A 24,799-nucleotide genomic window follows, 5' to 3' on the forward strand; every position below is an offset into this window, starting at 1 on the left:
GAAAAAATTATATTAAAGTTTAATATTAAAATAATAGTGTTAAAGTCAGTGTTCTCGTGTGTTTTATCACATGTGTGGACAGGTTTCGTATATTATACGCTTATATTTATATATGTATATGCATGATTATAGATTTAAATGATATGTGTTCCAACTAATTCATAAATTAATTAATTATCATAAAATAATTATAAAGTATTATATTATTTTATAAGGTTTTATAAAATATTCCCATTGTTTATCTGCTTTTATTCGAAAACATATGAAAACATATCCTATATATGGTGACTCTATAATACAGAAAATATTTCTAATCCTTCATTGATTGTGTAGAATACAGATTGTATATTAGTTACATATAAATTATTATTTGCATTAGCCTGATTGTATTTATTGGAAGTAAAATATAATTATTAACAAAATTGTTTATATAAAAGATAGTCTTCATGGATGTTAAATACTTAAGCATTTTAATTTTTTTGATTGCTCGTATTTTATCGATATATTTTGATTGTGCATTATATTGCTTTTTATCTCTGCTCTTACTTTATTGACTTCTTTTGGTACATCGGAAATTAGAGAACTAAGATAACGACAATTATGCTTTACTTATATCGATTGTACATGTATCATAGTGTACATTGCACGGCCAATCAAATTACTAGTTATAAATAAACATGGCTCTCTTTCTTTAGTCCGTTTTCGTCCTCTGCGCAGTGTCAAGAGCATATTGAATACATATGTATATTATATGTTTCCGTACGGATTACACGGTCCCTTATTATGATTATTCTGGCAATATATGATATTGAATGTAATCTATGGAGTAATAAAAATGTTTAATAACAAGGATATGGAACACAAGGACATAACTAAATACGCAATTCCATATAATATTCCGTTAGAGTTTCGTAAAATTGAATTATCCGTAGAGATATAAGTTTTATGTAAAGAAATGTAATTGAAATATTAGTAAAAATTCCAAAGATACCGCAAGTGTACATCAAAAATGTTTATTACGAAAAAAATATATATATATTTTTGTATCATTGTATATGTATACATAAATTTATGTAAAAAATATCTGTATATTATTGCAATAAACAATCCATTTATGTTACATTGTGCAGCAACTGCTAACATCTCAAAATACTGTAAATGTTGTATAAATACAAATAAGTTTGTTTAGATACAATTGCTATTTAAAAAATATAAACAATAATAAAGTACATACATAATATGATTATTATACACTTTATGATTTTGAAGCTTTATAGTTACTACTTTTACAGCACAAATTATTATACTGGGTTATTATGATTTTATTTACTTATTACATAGAACTAAAGTATCATAAAGTATATCATTAAACAAAGACATTAACCCTCTATAACATATGATATGAAAATTATATACTCATATATCTGTATTTTTTTAATTAAATCTTATTTTACTTGTTTACTGTTGTGGATTTGTATTTTGTTAGTATGTTATCATACAGGTGCTAAATGATTTATTCAAAATTTACAAAATATAAAACGATAATAAAACACAATTCTCCTTTTTTTTCAAGAGGAAACAAAATTCTAGTTATAGAGGATTACAAAATATAGTAGTAATGAATAAGATTAGCAATAAATCATATAAAATATATAAGATTTCTTTAAAATGTCCATAATAGATCTTATTTATAATAAAATATACACGTTAATATAAATGATATGTATGCATTTTTCACACACTCAAAGAAAAAAAGAAATTGTGTAAATTATAGTTTTACTTAAAAATAACAAACTAAGACATTTAAATATTCAAATATATCATGAAACATGGGCATGGTCTGAAAAACAAAATATATCATTGCGTGTATATACATAATATATTTTATATGTATGTGTAGCCCCATACGTGCACCAAATGTATAACACACAGTTCCATTTCATACATTTACAAATAAAAAGATTTATTTCATATCATTGATTAAATAGAACACACATTAATCTTGAATATTATTTAAAAAATATACAAGGAAGTTTTATAAAAATGTAATAAACAGAAATATTATTTTATAACTATTTTATATTAATATTTCTCCCCTCAATTAAGGAAAAAAACTTGAATTTACCCTCACAGTATTATTTAACACGTACAGTAGCATTTAATATAAATTAAAAAATATATGGCCAAACAATAAAAAAAATATATCTTGAATTCTTGTTGAAATCAAGGAACTATATAGTTTACATACTTTACATAGTTCGTCGCATATTCTTTTTCGGTATTTATGTTTTATATATATACAAGGAGTTTTATATTAAAAATATGTTCTCAAAATACAAAATTACATGCATAGAATTACGCGTTCTCTTATTTTCTTTGATATTCATATTTGAGGATATAATTTTATTACTATTCTTATGTATTTCTTGATAAACATTAATAGCTATTAATGTTTATTGATAATAGTCGGAGGTTCCAATGTATTTACATCCGTTGAAAGATACTTTTTACGATTTCGTACGTACTGCGACGGTGCTGTTCTAATCCGAATATGACAAACTGCTTTTGCATTTTCTTTTGGATGATTAATGCAGGTATTTTGTCTTTTAGAATCTGTAACTTTACCTAAATGAGTACAGTTCTTCCTCTTGAGATTATCAATATCTTGCCTTATTGGTGCTACCGATGAACGAGTTTTGCGAGGTTGATAATCTGGTGTTGCTTGCATTTTTTCCAGAGCAGTACGTAAAGGTAATAAACCAACAGCAAACGGAATTTCTGTATTAGCAGTACATTCCATCAAATTCACCTTATTTTCATAGTCTTCTGGAAAATCTGACATATCTCCCCACAGTGCACGATTTATATGTTCTATTGTATTTAATTTGGGTAGTGTAAAAATGGAATCAATTTCTGTTGCTTCTGATATGTCACATTTTAATTTATTTGTTATTTTAACTGTTTGCTCATCCTTTTCTTTGTTAGACAATGTACTTTTATTATTCTTTCTGACAATTAATTTCTCAGCATTCCTACGAGAATTGTTAAATGTCTTCCTAATGGGCTGCATTACACTGTTAATAGCTTGTTCTGGAACTTTACGATCTGTGACCTTTATTTTACGTTTTCTTTTAATACATAATTCTGCTCTATTCGTGAAATTTGATTTTTTAAAGTGTTTTTCCTTTTCTTGAAGATCTTTAACAGCTTCATTATTATTTATAGTTTCTTCTATTTCTTGTTGGTTTAACCGCAAGCTTCTCCTTAGTATTGGTTTTGTATAATTAGAAGCTTCAGTTATTTTATTTAAACTATCTTGTTGGGTATTATATTCAATAATTTGTTCTATTTTCTTACATGTATTTAATGTATGCTGCTCAGTTAAGGTAGTTCCTACTATAGATTGAATATTTTCAGTACTCAAACTTATAATATACTCAGCACTTTCCATGTCTAATGAGGTTAAAAGTGTAACTGGTATATCGTTAGTGGACGGCTCATCCAATAAATCTATACAATCAGTAGATGGCGGATTTTGAATTATATTGTTCACATCTGTTAGCTTGTTTTTTATGTCATCTATAGATTTTCGTCTCTTATGAGTGTAAACTTTGACACATTTTCCTACTTTACTAGGAACATCAGTACCTTCAAACTTATATTGTGCAAAGTCTTCTTCAATTTGTTGAAGGCAAGATTGTGACAATGACATAGAACTTTCTTCACACTCATCAATATCTGAAAAATCACAGCATTGTTCATATAATAAAGGTTTTAATTCATTATTTGTACACAATGTATCACTATTTATCATTCTATTTTCCAAGTATCTATTTGATACTTCTTTTGTTTTATCATTTGTTAATATGATTGAATTCTCAGTTCCTACTAATTTTGTAGAATTTCCTACCGAAAATAATGTATTAGTTTGTTCTGCATTAGTTTCAAAATCTTGTGAATCCTCATATAACATATGCTCTAATTCTTGTTCAGGAGGATCGCTGGTTGTATTACCTTCTAAAGATTGGTTTTCACTTGAATTCACATCACTGTTGCTCTCATTACAAAGTACAAAGCACTCATCGTTAACAAGTTCATCACACTGTAAATCTAAATGATCTGTATTGTTACATGTACTGTTTATAATCTCTGATTCAGTAACTTTTTTGTCCATATTTGTATTAATTTCAAAATTTCCTACATTGGAACTCATCATAGCATCAACCACAGTTGTCAACTCTTTAACCTATACATATATAAAAAATTATTAGTATATTTATGTGTATTTTTTCTAATTTTTTCTTGTTTAAGATAATTTATGATGATTTTCATAATACAGGATAATTTTATGATTGATTTCATACATTTTTCAGAAAATGATAAGAAGTACATACATAATAGTTCAATAATAATACAATATAAAACATTTCATTCCAATGTACATCTTTTTTAAACAATTGATATTTGTATCATAAAACTTCTTATGTTTAATCTACTTAGTGAGTTTACACTCACAAGTAATTATGAAATTACATGCAATGCTATACTATATATACTAAAATAAAATAATATTTGTAGCTACAGTCTCACTTTGTATATGAAATATTCAAATTTCAAGCATTTAATAGTGAATTTATGGCAAATTTTTAGAAGATTAATAAAAAAAATGTACATTATAAAATATAAATAACACAAGATCAAAAAGAGTAAAGAAGATATCAAACATAATTAATATAAGTTCTATGATAGATCACAAAATATTTTATCATCTTAGATAACAAAAAATAATAAAAGATTTTTAAAAACATTATAAACATAATTATTTGGAATTCTTTTGTAATTTTATTTGGAATATCTTTTGGGAGCAACTTATATTTATAATAATTTTTGTTAATATTTGTAATACCAACCTTAAAAGTTTTTGTGGCAGTTAATAAAGGTGATAACAATTGATAAGGAATTGTAGTTTCTCCGCAATACATAAATTCAACCATGGCCTTTAAGATTTCGAAGTTTAGATCTTTAAAAAATATAACTGGTTCCTGACCCAAATCTTGTTGTAGGATCTCCTGTTACATCAGACAGTGAAGCAAACAAAATATATTAATAGATAAAAAAGTGCTGTATTCATAAATTCTGATAACAATGAACAAATGATTTTTGCTAACCTACCAATACCTTTAACTAAGTGTATTTAAACGAATTTTTAAAATTTATAATATATTTATAGTATGTTACAAAATTTGATGCTATGTGCAAAGAACACTTTTAATAGTGTTAAATATTTTTTAAAGAATTGAGGAACATTTGTATTAAATCATAATATCATCTTCAAGTAAAAAATTTTGGTATCTAAAATTAAAAATTCTAATGTTATGTAAATGTGAACTTTTATAATTGTATACATGCACATTTTGAAATATATCTATATTTATTTATGTATATCTATTTGATACATAATAAAAGTATAAAAAGTATTCCTGAAAAGCTATTTACATTAGCATATATTTATTTCATTATTTTGTATTCATACAAATTATCTCTTTGATACCTTTATATTCAATAGATGTTCTTCACAAGTTGTAAAAAGTATGTCCATCAAACATGGTTTCTTCAAATGCTTGCAAATAAATAAGGAAATTCCAATATATAAGGCTTTCTTTAGTTTATATGAACATTACATAATCCCTGTAAAATTGTATAAGTATTCTATATATTTTTTGTATATAATTTTATAGATGTATATACACAAAGCAGTAACTAAATAAAATTCGAAATTTTGATTTAATCAAAATATGTTGTTATATATTACGATGTGATATATTACATATTACAATATTATAAAATTGCATACATATATATGACCATAATTTGATATAAGAAGTGTTTTCACTATTGTATGTGTTCTTCATAAACTTATTTAATGTAATATTAATTCATAATAATAATAATATAATAAATTCAAAATCCACAAAATGAATTTTAAAGAAAAAGCTATCTATACATAAAATATGATTATTTTAAATTATGAGATTTTAACAAACTTACACAAACTTAAATAATATTTATATATTTAAATTAATTTCATTGTTTTATAGAATTATAAATGTTTATTGTTAAATAATACAAATTCACTTTAAATATAAAATTGCTTTTAATTTATCTTTTATATAACCTGTTAATATAAATTTTAATTTATGATTAGGTATTTTTGTAATTTATGATTACATAAGACAATTACCACTTATATGCTACTCAGTTATTTTTAAATTATATTAAACTTTACAATTTAAAAAAAATAACAGGATATAAATATTTATAGTTACAAGTACTTTTAATACATAAAAAACTAAATAAAATATTGCTAATATTATTAAACATAATTTACATTGTATAACTTTCCTTTTTTTTTTATATATTAGCACTGAATTTTGACTAACATTTTAAGTTAGCTTTGTTATATTTTTTAACAAAGTAATAAAACAATTTTTGTAAGCATCAATTTATACATATTTATTAATCTTGAAATAGATAATTATAAAACTATATTGAAAAACATACTTTAGGTTATTAGTATTTTTTAAAAAACTATAGACATAACCAAGATATGTATATATTTTTAATATGCAAATGAAAGATAATTTATAATTAATTTCACTTATAGGAAACTAAATATATTTTTTAAACATACCTCAAAGTATGTACTATTTGATGCTAGGACCAGTTTGTGAACACGTAGCTTTTGTTCTTCACATACGAGTGTTACATCAACAAGTGCCTGACGTGCCAACAGCTCACTAAATTTTTCTGTAATGTACCTTGCATGATCAGCCCTTTGCAGGACACAGCATTTAGTACTCTCAACCATTGTGTCTGCAGGAACAGAAGAGAAACAGAAAAAATAATAAGGTTATAATGTATCAAATAGTGAATAAAATCATGAAAATGGTACAACATATTTTAATTAACAAATTAATAACATTTTCTCTCGTAAAAGTACATACTGAAATATAACTAAAACGTTAGTTTTCCTCTATCAAGAGTAGTTTGAAAAAAAGCACTGAAACCCTTGATTAAATGTATGCAATCAATCTCGATTAATGATGGATAATGACATAGCGCGTTCATATATTTTCTGGCGACTCTCATGAAGCACCACCGGGAGTGTCTGTTTATAAAAACAATCAGTTTACACAACATTTGCTCACTAACGCGTCGAAATGCACAAAATTAGGACGTAAACTAAACTCAAAAATTAGCCATCTTACATTAAGATATAGCCTCTACTTCAACCTACGAATATATTTCTCTACATATAATAATGATGGGATAATCTCGAACTATCTCGAACAAACTTGATATGCTGCCATCTTACAGCTTTAGATACTTATTGTTTTATAAAAAATGTGAGTTGCAAAATCCATGTTATGAAATATGAATTGTTAATCATTTCATCAATTTAAAATATTCATTAATGATAATATTCATAAATATTTAGTATTTTCAACAAATATAATTTCTATATTTAACGTAGAAGAAAAGTAGAGGCTGAGTTTGTTCCAGGTCGGTATTTTAGAACATGAGACATGAAATTCCATATGAAGTCAGATCTATCCTGTACTTGTACTTAGTCAATGTTATAAAATATTATAGTAGCTCTGAATTACAGGTGAATGTAATATAAAGAACTCTTGTGTTCTTACTTGAAATAATGCATGCACATTCAATAGAAGACGCTTCTATGCAGCGTTTTTTCTATACTGTCATATCGCATCCATTTACACGGTAACATGTGACTCGCTTACTCTATCTTTACATTCCTATGTATGTGACTAGTAAACATTTAACAAATATTATTTTATTTCATTTTTTAAATTAATTATGCTATTACTTTGTTTCAAACATGAACACAGAATTATATTTACCCAAGAATCTTATAATGGTAAAATTATCTTTAATTTATATGAATACAAAATTAACTGAAAACTTCTCTAATATTGAACATGATATGTATAATTTCATTATGTAAATCTTTCAAACCAAAGGTAAATAATTGATTAACTATACCTTTCATTTTATATCGGATCATTATGTGAATGTGGGATTATTTTGAGGAGCTACTTACTTTCATAAGTTTATTTATCATAAGTAATAGGACATTAATTTTATAAGCAGGATATAAGTAGAATATAAACACGAATTTTGATTTTTTTGTCACTAGACATTAAAATTAAGATGCTAATCATGTTGTTGTTAAAGTTTTATTTAATTAAGCAATAATCAAGGTGATGCAAATGAAGTTATTCTTTCAGACAAAAATTATTTGTAAAATTTATCAAGCCTTGATTGTTCACAATTTATGTAATTGCACTATTTACTCAAACTTAAATACATATGTAGTAGCAATTATACATTAACAAAAGCTTTGTACCTATAATAAATAAAGAAAATATAAATTACAATGATACATTATTAAATCCAAATTATTAACAATCATTAACAAATCATTAAATCCGGTTTTTTAAACAATTTTACATTATAGTTGTATTTATAATTATTAGAATAATTTTTAATCTTATTGCTAGAAGCCATCCTGTTAGAAGGCATGTTATTGCTGAAGTCAACAAGTTATTTATATTTTTAAACCAAGCAATGTGTTACTGGTTCATGATATAGCTTGTAAATACTCCAGAAATTAAAAAACTTTTTTACATTTCTAAATTGTTAATACTTTTGTTCAATTTCTAATTATGAGTTTACTTTTTCTAATTATTCCATGGTAGGAGCCATAGTAGTGGTAACCGGATAAGCTTTAATGGCTTCCAATTCTTCTCTTGGCAAATTTTCCATAAGCCAGGTATCAATTACTGGAAGATTCTTTTTGCTCCATTCTCTTATTTCCATCTTGTAAGGTTTTTGGTTTATAAGATCTGGTAGAAATTCTTCTGAATGACTTTCATACAATTTACGAACTATATCCAAACCCTTTTGATTGCTAAACGAGGAAGTTGCAGATTCTACTATGCGGTACAAAAGATGTTTTTTATCTTCAATTCTCTGTTTCACCATATCCCAGTTTTCAGTTAAAAAGTTGAAGAGAGTTGTGTAACCAGCTGCTCCACCACTTAATGTAACAAAAATCAGTTGGATGTCTGAGTCAGTAAAATTTCCATTCTGATCAAGAAATGTTACATTTAATAATCTGCAACATAAATGAAAATATAAGGCATGATACTGTTATTGAATTTTCACTAGAAACAAAAAATTATATTAATTATATTAATATATAGTTACATATAGTTATGTTACTATAGTTACAATACAATTTTCTTTAACAGATTAATTTGGATTCATTTAAAAACAATAGCATTTATAGAAAGCCTAAAACAAATATTGAATTTTACATTTTAATGAAGATTATATAATAATTTCTTTTTAAACTGATAGCTATTTAATTCTTCATACATTCTGATAAATTAATTGAATAAAATTATGAATAATACCTTTCAATTTTATATGTATCTTTTGGACAACCAGCTAAGGATTTCAAAAGATATGTACGTTCATTTTGTTTTCTTTCTGGACTATTCTGAGGGAAATTTATAACACGTTGAAGTCCAAATTCCCATTCTTCTTCAGAACCCCACTTAAATACTGGGCAAATAAATTCATTGGCAACTCTGAAGTAAGAAACAATAACAATGATTAATACAATTTAATCTCTACAAAATGTAATATAACCAGTTAGCAAAATTCTAAGTACAAAATGATATGTAAGAGAGAATAACATTTATATACTGTAATTGATGTAATATTAGTATTAGTATTATTTTACATATTGAAATTTTAATTCTCACACATGCATTAAACTTCCTTATAAAATTAAAATTTTTATGTAAGTAACTTGCAGAGATTTATAAGTTTCTGCTTTGATGCTATTAGTAACAATGCATTTCCACATGTATTACTGTATAATTATAATGAAAATAATTATAAGTTTTATAAATATAAAGGTAAGGGTGACAAAGTTACGGACGGATTTCCTTTATCCGGTTCCTTATCAGTCAGCCACTTTTTGTACTGATCCCTTGCTTCGTTAACGCATGGTTCATATCCAGCACGACAAAGGAAATTTTTTGCCATTCCTCGCATATGAGTTTTCCAAGATGGTTCATTTGGTTCTACAGTTCTACTGAGTTCTTCATATAGAGGCTTTAACAATGTACGTATGTATGCCTGAAATAATAATAATTTTACTAGCTCATAAGCTTTATGAATATTTTACGTTTAAATTTTGTTTTGTGTAGGAAATATAAAGATGCAATAAGGAAGAATAAATTTTATCAAATAATATTTGCGCATTCTTTGATCAAAAAGTAAAAAAAAAAGTAATATTGAAGATTACTTAATATTGAAGATTAAATTTCGACTGCAAACTTATGATTTCTGAGAAATAAATACATTTATAAAATTGTAAATTTATAAAATCAAAGTCTTTTGAATTGAAAATTCAATTTTACATATGTGATTATAATAGAAGTGATTATGAAAATAAGTATCTGTATATAATATATGTCAGTATTAATTTTCCAAAGGTACTCCTGCATATTTTAAGTAATGGTAAAACCAAAAAGTTTGAAACCAGTCATTTTAGTATACCGGGTATAGTAGTTGTACCTTAGTAGCCGGAACGTTATGTAAGATAAATTAATGAATATTTTTCATTTTTCACTTTTAACAAATTATATAAAATTAATATAGAAATATATACAATTAAATATACTTAAAAGAACACAAAAACAGATTATCTATATTTCAGTTAAATGACAAAACCACCTCTGAAGTATATATTTTAAAAAATGAACGTAAAAATATTTACCTCGAATTTGGAGTGTACATGAGATCCCTCGATACGTCTACCAACGTGATCGATCATCATAAAGACTGGTTCCCATACGACGTGACTCCTTTCTTCTTTCAAAAAGAGAGTCATATTTAAAGCAATTTTGAAGCATAGTTCTCCAGAATATGCTAAATTCCAAGAATCGTGAAGGAGTTTTGCTCTGGTTAAAACAGGAATCTTTTCTCGGTCTGGACTTTGCAAATACTGTGATAACATTTTCCAGTTACAGGAGTCATAGTTTACCGGAAACATACCTATAATCAACCATTCTATTTAATATTATATACTATAAAATTATAAATCAATTTGCTGAGAAAGCTAAGTAATTCCATTCCGTTTTGTTTTTTAACAAGAAAGCATTAAAAATAAAGGTTCTGCACATCTTTCCCTTTTACTGGCTTTTCACCTTTAACTACAGTTAATTATAATTATAAAAATTAACTATCACTCGTTCTTGAAAGCAAATCTGAATTTTTATTTCATTTAATTTATATACAATTGTAAAAAAAAGCTTGAGAAATTTACATTACTTATATTAAACAAAAAAGAGATATAAGATTAATTTTTATAATATAGTGATTTAATAAAATACCATGAAATCTGTGAAACTACATATTTGTAGATAATGAGAAGAATATGGACATCTTGAGTTAAAGATTAAGCAATTTTGTGAGCATTATGTTTTGTTTTGGCTTGTGTTATTATTTTCATACCTATTTCCTCTGGATTGACAATGATAAACTGGTTTTCGTCAGCGATATCTGTCACATTCTCCACTTTATTTCCTTTCGTCAGCCATAGGAAACAAGACTCTTGAATATCCAATTGTTCTTGGGAAATCGTCACTATTGGTATATCCCATTCATAAGAAACTTTAGGAGTGGAGGCTCGTGGAGCTTCCCTGAGGTAGACTTTCTATAAACATAGTAACACAAACATTAATTATGTGTATTTAATAACTTTAATGTATTATAACTTAAATGTATTATATTATTCTATTTGCTTTCTGAACCTCTACAAAGCTAAGGAATAGCAATTATAAGAAAAAATTCATGTATTGAACAATATTAACAATAATAATTATTACAATATTATTTGAAACAAAGAAAAGTTAGTTTTCTCTTAAGAATGTAATTGTATCTAAAGAAATAAGAAGTAATAGGAATAAATTAAAAAAAAATAGATTTAATATCTTAATTTATGGTATTGTGTTATATTTATTAACAAGTATAAGATTACTAGTAAAGTATGAAATAATGTTTATATACATATTGTATTTATTACAGAGAAAATATGGAAAGTGAGTAGTTTAGTTTTGGCATTATTCTCATATTATGATTATTACGCCAAGTATGCCATATGTACATATATACATGGACTGTAATTATTCGCTTTGCTGTTTCTTTAGCGATAATTGAACGATGTAACCTCAGGGACTAAGTATGTAGATGTATACTAACGTAATCAACAACGACCTACAAAAGTATACAAATGCACTTCAAAGGAAAGGTTATCAGCTCTAAAGTTTTTATTTCAATTATATCATACATCACTGAGATCGTTTAGATAGTTTCTCTAAAGACAGGGCAATATTTTTTCCGTCTTCAAGGCCAAAGTTTCGTCATTGTATTGCTACGTTTATACTATAAATTGCACATCCGTCCGACTTAGATTATATCTACATTTATATGAGAAATAATCTTTTTAATAAAAAAAGAATTTGAGTGAAGAAGCTATCAAGAATAAGCATCAAGTTTCGAAATATTAATAGTGACAATATTTTCATCTAACATAAATCGAAAAACTATATTAAATATGTATATTTATATATTAAATTTGTTGTACAATATTAATTTACATTTATGTAATATAAATAGGCTAAAAGTTATAACAGATTAAATTTTGGCAAAGATGAAAACTAATATCGACTGTTCGTGATAACTCTTATTATTTTCTAGAAGCTAAATAAAATCGATATAGGATGAAAAAGTTTCTTTTGTGCTCGACTTGGTCCTCAGTTTCTTTTTCTTTGTTAATATTTACATTTTGACATTATATTTGCAACAATCATCACGTATACATTCTGTCTCGCGTTTCGATCAACCTTTTCACAGATTGTCGCTACTTATGCAAGAAGAGAATCGACTTTACTCAAAGTGCTCACAAATAAAATCAGTACCGCGTTTCTTCTTCATTGATGCTTTATCCGTGCGAAAATCATGTCATCGTTACGTTTTCCGCGTCCCTGAGGTGAACAGCGTTTTTGTTGGATAAGATTAAGAACGTAACGTGCATACATACTTGGCTAAGTGTAATTGTTTGAGTTTCATAATTGCGAATGACAGTGACCAATGGTACTCTATCTCGATTGGTCCACGGCCCCGCGATTGAGTTGACTGTCAAGCCTTTTGGCAACATTTCTGTTTCAGCCGCGACATCGTTTAATCGGCTATAAATGTCATCTGCAAAGAAGGTTCGTAGATTCCTGAAAAAATGATATTTAGCAGTTGAACAAAATTGAATAAAGAATGAAGCTGAGGAGAATAGCCGGGAAGCAAAGTTTCTAAAAACGATTCATACTTTGATAAAATGTTTTCTTTAAATGTTTGGAATATCTAATACAAAATTTACGAGAAAATTATCAATGCTATCGTTATTCTGGTATGTTCAGAAATGGAAAGATATTTGAAAGTAAAAGAGAGAATAAAATACAAATTTTATAGTTTATATGTTTCACCTCTCTCATTTTGAAAATTAAAAAAATTTTTATATGGGTATATTTTGTACACGAAGGTCTCAAAATAAAAGTTTTTTGAAAACTTTTTGGAGTTTTGCGAAATTTAAAATTTTACCTAAATTAAATAAAAGATTAGATAATGTTAGATATAGATTAACACGAAGTAAGAAAGAAAACGACTTCCACGTTAATTTTAAATATTTATAAAATCATAACCTGAATATATTTTAGAAGTAATAAAAAGTACAAAATTATATAAAATTATTTAATGTAATAAGAATATTTTCCATTTTAGCCTTTTTCATAAGATATATAAATGCATCAACAAATATTATAATTTTTTCGATAGTCATTATTCCAATATAATAATGTAAATTAGTAAAATCCAGTTATAAAATTTGAATTTAAGAATTGCTTCCCGGCTAATTGATAAAAACAATTACTACTCTTCCGAATTTTGTTGTATAAAATTTCTAACGCCTTTCTGGAATAGATCTTCGCCGAGAGTGTAATTGAACATCCGGAATACCAGCTCCACTAGAAGGAGAAAAAAATGACATAATTAGTCTTATGTAGTTAGAAGGAACTCGCTGAGTTAATTACACGATAATTTGCTTTCAATACCGTATAAAATAAGTGGACGTTTCAAACTGTTTGATAAATATTACACACTTAATAACTTCTTATAGTTACGTTGATATCAATATTAAAAATCGAAATTTATTAAGTCATTTAAATTTGTCCTACTCTATTGATATATTATTATCTTACATTTTTTTGTATGTATAATTTACCAGAAATGATATAATTAATCAATACAATACATGAATATCGATCGTTTTTTAACCTGTAGGTATAATTTCTTCCGTATTTATGATCATATGCTTTGCAAGAATTATATTTACAAAGATTTAATTGTGCAAGATGTCCTAAGTTTTAATAGCCAAACTTTGATATCCCATAGAAGGAAGTTTTCAGAAGTTCATTTAAGAAAGTTCTACAGTAAAAAGAGTACACGTAAATAAACAGTTATTATGTCCTTATTTACGGGAAATAGTAGTGTCACAAATTAACTAACTTTAGAACGTATTAAGAGAATGTATTTGAAAAGATAAAGTAATTTATCCGGATGATATTCGAAAATATTTTCGACTAATAGAAATTAATATAATTATCAGAGAAGCTATTATGACAAAAATTACCATAACTTCTGTTATATTAACTTCGAGCATGAAGTACAATTACATTATACTTAATAATTATTATGTAGCGCTGTTTGTATAACTTCAAGAGGACAAGATAATTTAGTTAAAACATACTTTTCGATGATGTAGCTTCGTTTCTGATACCACCGACTCTTCCGAAAGGTTCAATCTTTGCAAATTCATAATAAAGGGAATATAGCATAGTCAGTGGCCATTTCCCTTCCATTTCGTCCGGATTCAGCTGCAACAAACACATTACATTTTGAACTAGTTTCGTGCTTAATCTTCGTGTGCACGCAATATGATACGTACGTTCACCGTCGTCATTGAAGCTAGGAATGAATTAAGTGCTTTGTTAACAGGTGCATCACTCCAACGGAATGGTGTGATATATTGACCAATCCATTGATAAATTAATTCATAAGCTGTGTCCCAAATGGACGGGCTACTCAGTTCACTTTCCCTGTAATCAAAGTCCAGCTATCAATATCATATCGAGATTTGTTATTTCTATCGTTCACATAACAATGTTTGGTGTTAAATCGCAAGATGCAAAGTAGACAAATTTATCATATCTAGTTTCGTATATCTTTTTTTCATAATAACATTGTATACATAATTACTGAGATTCGTTTATTTAATTAAAGACTAGAAGGGTCCTATTTAAGGTGCACAAGGTATTAATATTTTATATTACGAATCGAACGTAGATAATTTTGCATATCACAGCTTCAATTGCTGTTTCGTGTAAGCAGGTGTTGGTAATTAATCTAGGATACAGTTATCGATACATGTTATATTAAGAGCAAATTATGAATAAAATTGACAAACGAACGAAAAGAGTCAAGTTTTACAGATGATTTTTGACATGTTATTCTCCGAGTCTAATTCTTATCAAAATTTACATCTTATTTAAATTCTAGACGGTCCATGCTGCATCCTACGATTCGGCAGTCGGTGATATCAAGTTCTGCGAATTGGAACTGCGCGAACAATCTGCCTTTCCATATAACGTTTATTGATTATTGTTTTACAGACTTCTTTAACAATTCCCCCAAAAACTTTTCGTGAAATTTTCTTTCACACTTTTTTTTTAATACCGTGTACACGATATCTTTTTCATTAATATTCTGCAAAATATGTATACCAATAACGTAGTAAACATACCATTAATATTATGTGAGAAATGTTGAACATATACAGGCCGTCAATAAGAAAGAATTATAAATCTCGAGAACTCAATATGAAGTAAAAACATTTGAAGATATAAGGACCAATTTCAAAGTACTTATGATCAATCATATAAAATATTTTAATGTTTATGCACATAGATGCATACATTCTATTAACAAAAACTGCTTTGATCTATGCGCCAAGAATATCTTCAATTTCGTGGACATCGTAGCGAGAGATTTAACGAAAATATAATGAAAAATCGCTTTGAAACAAGTAGACACGCCTACCGACATATTCAAGGTCAGCTACGTGTTTTTAAAATAGCATGTATAGACAGTGTGGGTAGAGGATACTTACAAGTGCCGGAAAAATGAAAGCTGGATATCTATGTAAATCCAAGTAAAGATAACGATTCACGAGTCGATAATACATATTTCTATCTTACTATCTATATACGACAAGAAGGTTTATAACTTATGATGGTATTTTGGCAAAGAATACAAATTCCTTACTTATTGTCACGAATACTATGCACTGTCAAAGTTCGTGACAGTTTGCCTTGTTACATTTTGTAACATTCTATCCAATCACCAATATGCAAGATATATAAAACAAATGGACGTGATTAACATCTTCTAGTCATGAAACAAAGTACTATCCAAATCTTTATCCATTTGCATAAACATTCACAATCTAATAATTAAGTAGTAATGAGATAGTAATTTAATTAGTAATAAAATAGTAATTGATCAAATAGTAATTTTGATTCTTTTTGAATAGTAATTTTTCCCTTGTTATTGGTATAAAATCTTGCATGCTTAACGAAAGTATAATAAATAATATATACTTGAAGAACATCAAGCCCCAACTGTCAGATGCTTTGGTAGCACCGTACGAAGGAACGGCTACCAAGTCAAGTTTTGGTAAAACAATCGAGCTGTTGAAGTAATCCTGTAAATAGTTCATGATACAGACAACCTTGTCGGGTATGCCTTTTAGGGAGTCCAAGTATTCCTTTCGACCCCACACTTTAATCTCGAGCTTTCTCCCATCCATTTCATTGATTTCCTGAGTAGGCGAGATGCTCTCGAAGTCTGATATTATCAAAGCTAATTGGTACGTTGACATTTGCGGTGTCTTGATAAAGTGATCCCAGACTAAATCCGGCTCATCGGTCCTAGGCAAAGAGAATATATTTTAGTAATAGAATTACGCTTTAGCATACTTCTGGCGTATAGATAAGAATACTTAGATTGTAAGAAATAATCAAATAACCGGTTAACCCCTTGTCCTACCCGTTAACTCCGGATTGCTCGGGTCACAAGAAACAAGAAGGTCGGTCACGCGTCGGGCCATTTAGCTGCTTAGCCGTGTGTTCGAACTTGTGCAAGATGCGTCTTATGACATGTATATTTCGGCGCAACGAAAGGAATTGTGAGATAATAAACATGTTTGGGTACAACTAATATCTTTTTAAGATGTCTGGCAAGTAATTATGATCGATTTATCAGTGAAGAAAAATGATTTATTATTTGAAAGTGGATAATGTATCAGTAATAATTTGTAATTAGTAATTGTAAGTAATTGTAAAGTAATTTGTAAATTAATACTTAGCTTACATTAATAATGTTTCGAGATAATTCGCAGAAAATTAGTAATCTTCAACTACGTGATATTTTTCGAAACAATGAAACACAATAAAAAACACAATATCGCTACCATCACTATCGTTATCAGAAGGATCTATCGAATCACTATCCGTAATAATAACACACTTCTCACTATTGTCATCAATATTAGATTTTTTTTTACTGACATGATAGGTATAAGGGTTGTTTAATTCTTTTAGGGAATTATAACCTAAACGTGTGAACGTAACGAAGAATTACACGTAACTAAAGTATGAAAATATCGAGAATAACTGAACCACGAGTCTCACTCGTGCTGTTTATGTTTGTTCCGAATGAAGTAACACGAGGCAGGCTCGTATTGTTTAGGTTTGGTTCGAACGAAGTACCACGAGTCTTACTTGTTTTTGTAGGACAAGGGATTGATCGTGCTGTGATTCAATATATTTTATTAATATCCTGGCAATAAAAATTCTGAATGTATTTTTAATGTCAAAATATCTAACAAAATTCTTACTATTTGTAATACGACAAATATATTTCGCTCTATATGTATTGTTTTATTTTAGATAGAGTCGTGCATTCTTCGAATTGTTTCGAGTAGATATTTATTTAAGATCGGTATAAATTCATATCAGACGAATATTTTATCTGTGAATAATTATTTGTTATCCATAACGAATTACTTCCTATATTTATTTGAGTAACGATTGCAGAATTATTCGAATAATAATACGAATAAAGGTTTGTTCCCACTTAATTTTGTACAAGTATATACAGATACCGGTAAGATTCTTACTACTAATTTAACAAATAAATAATTTACTAAGCAACGATAAACTTTCTAAGCCAGTATTTTATCCAAGAAAAGGTTAACTATAAAAGCCAATGTTACAACAAATGGACAATGTAGCTTGAAAAGATATCTCACGTCCGGTACCATGTCCATCCTCCATGTAACACATAAATATTTACAAAAAATATATAATTTTATCCAAATAAGTTTTATCCAAATTCGATTAAATCTTTATCCAGATATATTCTCACACGAATAATTTCTCCCTCGAATAACTTCTTATTCAAATAAATAATTGTTCCATTAAATATTTATTCATTAATGCCGAATTCTTTATTCTTCATTCTTTCATTGTTGGAATAAAATTTTACCATAATTAAGAGAATGCATTTTAACAGATGCGATTAGACAGTAAATATCTATGGAACGAATATAATTAAAAGGTGGAACCTAGGAAGAAAATATTAGAGAAAGTACACTTCAGATATTTTGCATATTTTCGCCTATTATTCTGTGCGTTTTTAAATCTTAAAATTTCCCACAGAGGCATAAAAATGTGCAGTCCATGTATTGCTGTTTAGTGCTGATAACGACATAATTTAAAAAGTGCAAAATTTGCATTTATCGAATGCAAGGACTACATTACATTTCTATTTTTATCATGTAAAACGCATATTTTATCAGTTTTGCGTCACAGGGCTATTATATTATAGTAAGGCCTGTATTTTGACCTTTTTAAAAATTTCAATTTTAAGAGGTCTCTCCCCTAAAACTTACATTCTTGAAGTCGTGCCACTGTCAACGCCAAACAGCGACATGACACACGCAAATAAAATCAACGAATATTTCATACTGCTTACGTTTCTATGCTACTTTCCAGGGGAGTATTTGAACGAGCAGTCATGTTCTTCGGACGCTGAACGCTGAGTTTGAAGGTCGCTTTGTAAGGAGGCTCATCCATACAAGGAAAAACAGTTTGCGCGTTGTCCAATCTGAAGTTGGTAGCCAGGAAGGGACTAGAGAAGAAGACAGACAGTAAATTTTTTTTCTTTAATCTTACGTCTATCGCGTTGTAATTATAATTACTGCTTTTGTCCACTGGCGTCGGTATATTCCCGTTTGAAGAAACCGCTGGTATCGTTGGTGGTGAGATTTCCAGTGAAGATGAGATCCACTTCGCAGCTGGTGCCTTTCTTTAGCATCTGTTCCAGGTGAATCGCATAGCTAGATGGCCACGAAGAACGACGACTGACTCTCGCAACGTTTACAGCCATCAGTGGCAGGCCTTTTTCCCTTTAATTTTTTAATAATCAGATGTTAGTCTTAAGGAGGAAATTTCAATTTTAGAGAGCAACAATATACGAGAGGGTCAACAAATTTTCATTCAATTATGTACGCGTTTATTTAATTGTGTGCAAATATTTCCTATATAGATATATAGATGAAAGGACAACGGGGTCACCCGTTGGAATTACTTGGAAAAACCTCAATAGCATTCACGAAATAACCCAAACACAGCCATTCGAAACTTGAGACAATGAGCTTGGGCTCGAGGCGACGACCGGTCGCCGAGTGTAGCCACGGTCACGGGATGAACGTTCCACCTAACAGAGATATGAAGTTACATAGCTTTCCTTTAAAGAATTGGCCGTACCGACACTTGACAATGAAACATTTCAGCGGTTACACACAGACCCCATTCTTTGGGTAAGATGATCGCTAGATGCCGACGCATCATTCGCAGTTTATGTTCAGATAGCCTGAGGAACCGTTACAAATCTTAGGATCTGGTTAACTAAAGTCCTTTAGATTGGCAAACAGTCTTTATTATATCAGCCCGTATATCTGTCACCTATTGCGGCTAGATACGGGAGATCTGCTTTCCTCACGTACGACGCTTCCCGCTAAGAACTCTCTCTCAAGAGCGGCTAGCATCCTTTTCTAACCACCAACATGGAGATTAACCAATTAACAGCAACGTCTATTTCCCTCACCCTCCGAGCGGAGGCTTTCTTTGACGAATCCGATGACCTCGTGCCCTTAGGCACATCCCACTATAGTTTTCCTCTGCAGCGTCGTTGCGACGGAAAGTCATTCTTTTTCTTACAATCGTATTAGTTAGATACCTAGTGTGTTTGTACGATCAGTGAATAATCTACGTCTTAGTAAAGAGTTAATCAAGCGATCCTTGTATCACGAGGAGTAAGTCGAGTCCGACTTAGACTTTGAAGTAAAGTAGATCAGTTATCCCGTGGGCCGTGGATTCGCTATACCGACTCCACGATTATTGTCATCATCGTTCGGGTATCGAGGCCAGTGGTTTTCCTTGTATTTGCGACAATAAACGATATCATTGATTGTATGACGACGATGAGCGACCCAGGCGCAGATTCCTTACACGCCCCAAACCCAAGTGCTAACCCCCCAACCCGACACACACATACGCGCGCGCGTATTTTCTTTCAATGCGTAATTAGTAATTAAATTTAGCAATTAGTAATATTTGTAAGGCTATTTCATTAATATCCAGATTTCAATATAGAATTCCTCGATTATAGGAACCTCGATTATCAGAAAAAAAGAGGGATTATCGTTTATTATGGGTATATCAATGGAAAGAAGGATGCCTTGTTACGAGGAAGATTAGGAAACGAGAATAGAGAGAAACTAAAAAGTCGATACATCTTTGTTAAGAAGTTTTTGTTCCTTTGTTACGTGTTAACATCTACGAAATAGTTCAAAATAAATAATCTGCTTATGGGAAATAGGATTATTCGATTATCCGAATTGAGCACGCTATAATAATCAAAGTTCTACTGTATTTTTATGTATTACCACATTATGTATATTTTCGTTTTCATTTCATTTTATTTCACATTATAGTTATTTATAACTGTCTATATACATTATATGTATAAAATGTATATATATAATATATATATAATAATAATAAAAAATAAATAAATAATATATGTATATATATTACTCATTTCCAGATACATTTTCTTTCAAATTTCATTTATATAATTTCATATTACGTATATTTCCTGCAAGTAATATCCTATTATACATATACTTCTTGTTTCCACGGTAATATAGATATGAGGCTAAACGTTGGTTTATATAAATGGTATATATTTTTGATTCATACGTATAACAGAACTCGTAACACGGTAGTAATATGTCATACCCATTTTTCTCCTTTCCCTAGAAAGTCCCAGGAATAGTGAAAAGAAAAAAGAAGAAGAAAAGGAGTGACTTCAACGAACATCGTATGAAATATGCTACATAATCTAAAACGTAGTGGATCTTATTGTAAAATTTTGTATTCTTCCAACGGAGAGTTAGGGATTGACAGTCTTGGGATCAGGTAGAAAATTTAGCTTCTTAAGTTTAGCTCTTCCAGCCAGAAGAATTTTTCAACGAAATAGAGTCCATTTTTAAACAACGTCATTTAAAATTATAGCGAAGAGTATCATGCGTTTTTATTAGCTTACCTTTCTTCCAACGATGCCTCCGTGATCCTAACATCGTATTTCGTGATTGCAAGATGTGGATGAGCATTTAAAACAATTATGTCACTGGTATCTACCCAAGTGACATTGATCTTAACTCGACCTTTGAATTTGTCATTCCCGATAAAAGGTTGAAGTTCCAGGTAATAGCTGGTCGGCACTACTTCTGTTGGTAATCTGCGTTGGCTTACTTTGGGCACGTAAACGTCGTTCAGGTCTATACTCCGTTTGATCTCCAACTGTAAATGATTTTCAAGTGTAACATTTATCGTGGTATTTTTACTGTCTGAATTATGAAACATATATATCTTTATCTTTATACCGTCCAGAACAGAAGGAAGGTATCTCAATTTGACATGTGCATTTTTATTTCGTTTATCGTAACAGTTGATCTATATGATCAACTTGATTGTTGATATTATTTTTTAAAGACATTCTCATTTTATATCCTATCTATCGTTTCTTTTTAAATTTTCATTAGTTACTACTTCCTTCTGCACAGATAACTGCTATCTTCTTTATTGAAGTTAACTTAGCTTATTAAATCTTTTGTATTTTTGTGATATTCGTGTCTATTAAAGATAAAACATAAGGCTTTGCATATTACGTTTAAATATCTTGAGAAATTTCTTACATATTTAAAATATTTCTGAAATATAGAACATTCTACATAAATTGTAGAATTGTTTCATAGAACTTGTAAATATTGTAAATTCAATGCATGTGTGTTAGTCTCATCTAGTTTCTTATTAATATTATTATCCTCTTGATAAAAGTAGAATTTACGAATCTTTGGGAAGATTTCATTTTGATGACAATCATCAACGCTCATATAACGCGCTAAGAAAATATTAGTAAATAATTTGAGACATTTGAAGACATTATTTGTAAATATCTCAACTGGTTCGCAATTATTCGTAGAAATTAATGTGTTTTACTCTGAAACGTCTATGAGAGAAACACGGAAAGCAACTATAGCTTTAAAACAAAGCCAACCAGCATAAGCGTGTACTCGTTAACTATTCACTTACTTTTAACTCTTCGGCTTATTAAAAAACGGAACTATCTCATCGAAACGCTTTACGATATTTAAAACCGCTTTTCATACGTGCGTATATAAAATCATCTAGAAGAGTCGTACTTAAATATATTATAGGGATAAAATAAAATAAGGAGTGATTGCTTACGTGTGCTTCGATATCTGGCAGAACGAAGATCAGGAAATACCCGGCGATGGCTGCTATGAACCTCATGGTTCTCCTGCGGAGTAAGTCGAAACTGATTATTCGGCCGAATATCAGGCTAAACGACGTAACTGAATAAAACTGCTAGTTCACATAGAAATTATTCAACGAAATATTAACCGTTTCAACAATACGACTATACTATCGTTTGATCGTTAACTACGTGCAACTACGAGTGTTAAGAATGCCGGAGAGAAATTTTGTTGACGTTTCAGTCTAAAATTTTTCCAAAGACGATTCGCTCCACTGTGTTATCTTTTCATGTTCGGTAGCACGGGATTCGCCGAGACACTTGTATCGATCGTCAACGTATAATCGAACTACACAGTATTATCTTGAGCGGTTTGCGATCACCGATGCTCCACAACGACTTACTTCGCGATCCTTATCCAACACGTCCGTACTTGCATGCTGTAGGCGACGATCTAACCGATGTAATTCGTGTATTTCGAAGTGTCGTCGCTTACGACCACTTCAATAGCTTCGATCGAAGCTATCGTCGTCGCTTGACCTTGATACCGGCAGCAAATATTCGTATTGAAATGCGAAAGCACCGCGTGCCAACGCAGTCGTTCGCCAACTGTCCTCCAGCTTTCTGCTCTTTCCGAGTGTACCAGCTTCTGTCGGATCGTCTGAAAGAAACGAAGAAAAGCGTACAAAAAGAAAAGAAAAGAAAAAAATGATAAACGTGAGCAGAGAAAACGTGAACGACCACGTGATAGGGGTACGCCGTGGCGGATTGGTGTCCGAAGCACGGATTCAAAGCGCTTAGATCCACTTAGCTGATCGTCCATTATCCAATTCCATCGGACAGACGTCACAAAAGAGCCTAATCGCGACGGTACCCGTCGGTGACGGATGAGATGCGCAGCGTCAATGGCCAATCCTGAAAGCATCAATGGAAATTGAGATGCCACGAAGCTGCTCTGTGAATCTCTGCAAATGTCCTGCCACTGATTCTGCAACCAGAAACCATTGTATATTCGTTTAATGTATGAAAAGCCGGCAGGCAATTCAGGTCTCGGCTTGGCGTTCGTTTCCGATTCGGTGTCAATTGGGATTGATAGCAGGTTTTGTGTATGTTTTCTTTGCGCGTTTATAGGCCAGCTAAGGCCACTCGTGCCACTTGTCGACGTGTTTCCTCTAACTTTCAAGCTGCCTCGGATGAGGTACTTGCCAGCGAGACCTCGGCGTCGGCCTCTTTTCATTCGGCACATCCCATGATCTGGAACAACCGTCTTTATTATTATTGCAATCGACTTTAACTAGCTCGCGTACACATTGTGCAAATGTTGCTCGTGTTTGTGGTATGCGACGTCACAAATAAATTATATCGATAATATGGTAGGTATTTACCATTTTGCAAAGTATTCCTAATTCTTACGATTGCGAGATAAAATGCTTCTGTCTTTCAAAGATGACAGGATTGTTTTATGAAGTACCTTATTAGCGTTATTATTATTAGTCCTTTGATATTTCCATTTTATCTTTTTGATGGATAAATGTAACACTGTACTCGTAATATTACTGTGTTTATGTTTACTTCTCGTAGTTCTCTCTTCTTCAGAAACTCAGTTATATTTCTCTTTGGTTTA

The 24,799-nt window shown here is 29.7% G+C and overlaps 2 protein-coding genes and 1 long non-coding RNA gene across 5 annotated transcripts; 1 reads left to right on the forward strand and 2 right to left on the reverse strand.

The window, feature by feature from the left end:
* Positions 1 to 997: 997 nt before the first annotated feature.
* LOC139986789 (uncharacterized) lies at positions 998 to 7,269 on the reverse strand. Of its 3 annotated transcripts, XM_072002390.1 has the most exons (5): positions 7,005 to 7,268; positions 6,692 to 6,873; positions 4,911 to 5,069; positions 4,015 to 4,246; positions 998 to 3,738 (listed from the first exon to the last, which is right to left on the reverse strand). In XM_072002390.1, exons 2-5 carry the CDS (start codon positions 6,866 to 6,868, stop codon positions 2,447 to 2,449), a joined length of 1,860 nt encoding a protein of 619 aa, XP_071858491.1. In that variant the 5' UTR covers positions 6,869 to 6,873; positions 7,005 to 7,268; the 3' UTR covers positions 998 to 2,446. The 3 variants fall into 3 exon arrangements, with proteins under 3 accessions (XP_071858491.1, XP_071858488.1, XP_071858489.1); XM_072002387.1 differs by having other exon boundaries at positions 998 to 4,246; positions 7,005 to 7,269; XM_072002388.1 differs by lacking the exon at positions 7,005 to 7,268 and adding an exon at positions 5,552 to 5,688 and having other exon boundaries at positions 998 to 4,246; positions 6,692 to 6,829.
* Positions 7,270 to 7,325: 56 nt separating this feature from the next.
* Positions 7,326 to 9,076, forward strand: LOC139986790 (uncharacterized). The gene is made up of 2 exons (XR_011799714.1): positions 7,326 to 7,563; positions 7,670 to 9,076. It is a non-coding gene; the product is annotated as an uncharacterized lncRNA (long non-coding RNA).
* On the reverse strand, positions 8,530 to 23,821 carry LOC139986788 (aminopeptidase N). The gene is made up of 15 exons (XM_072002386.1): positions 23,580 to 23,821; positions 23,148 to 23,220; positions 21,943 to 22,199; positions 19,532 to 19,738; positions 19,306 to 19,461; positions 16,869 to 17,198; positions 15,158 to 15,308; positions 14,960 to 15,086; positions 14,087 to 14,177; positions 13,205 to 13,388; positions 11,617 to 11,818; positions 10,880 to 11,157; positions 10,037 to 10,236; positions 9,504 to 9,680; positions 8,530 to 9,202 (listed from the first exon to the last, which is right to left on the reverse strand). The coding sequence occupies exons 1-15, from the start codon at positions 23,612 to 23,614 to the stop codon at positions 8,770 to 8,772; spliced, it is 2,901 nt and encodes a 966-aa protein (XP_071858487.1). The 5' UTR covers positions 23,615 to 23,821; the 3' UTR covers positions 8,530 to 8,769.
* Between the last annotated feature and the right edge of the window lie 978 nt (positions 23,822 to 24,799).

This window comes from Bombus fervidus, chromosome 4, assembly GCF_041682495.2.
Source record: "Bombus fervidus isolate BK054 chromosome 4, iyBomFerv1, whole genome shotgun sequence".
Taxonomy (NCBI): Eukaryota; Metazoa; Arthropoda; class Insecta; order Hymenoptera; family Apidae; genus Bombus; species Bombus fervidus.

Coding starts and splice junctions, on each gene's coding strand:
- LOC139986788 (XM_072002386.1), bottom strand. CDS start 23,614: ATGCAAGTACGGACGTGTTGGATAAGGATCGCGAA. Junction 14,178..14,959: donor CGAAGCTACATCATCGAAAA/GTATGTTTTAAC, acceptor TTCTCCTTCTAG/TGGAGCTGGTATTCCGGATG. Junction 11,819..13,204: donor AAACAATTACACTTAGCCAA/GTATGTATGCAC, acceptor CTATGTTTATAG/AAAGTCTACCTCAGGGAAGC.
- LOC139986789 (XM_072002387.1), bottom strand. CDS start 6,868: ATGGTTGAGAGTACTAAATGCTGTGTCCTGCAAAGGGCTGATCATGCA. Junction 5,070..6,691: donor CAAATAGTACATACTTTGAG/GTATGTTTAAAA, acceptor CTGATGTAACAG/GAGATCCTACAACAAGATTT. Junction 4,247..4,910: donor CTGCCACAAAAACTTTTAAG/GTTGGTATTACA, acceptor ATATATGTATAG/GTTAAAGAGTTGACAACTGT.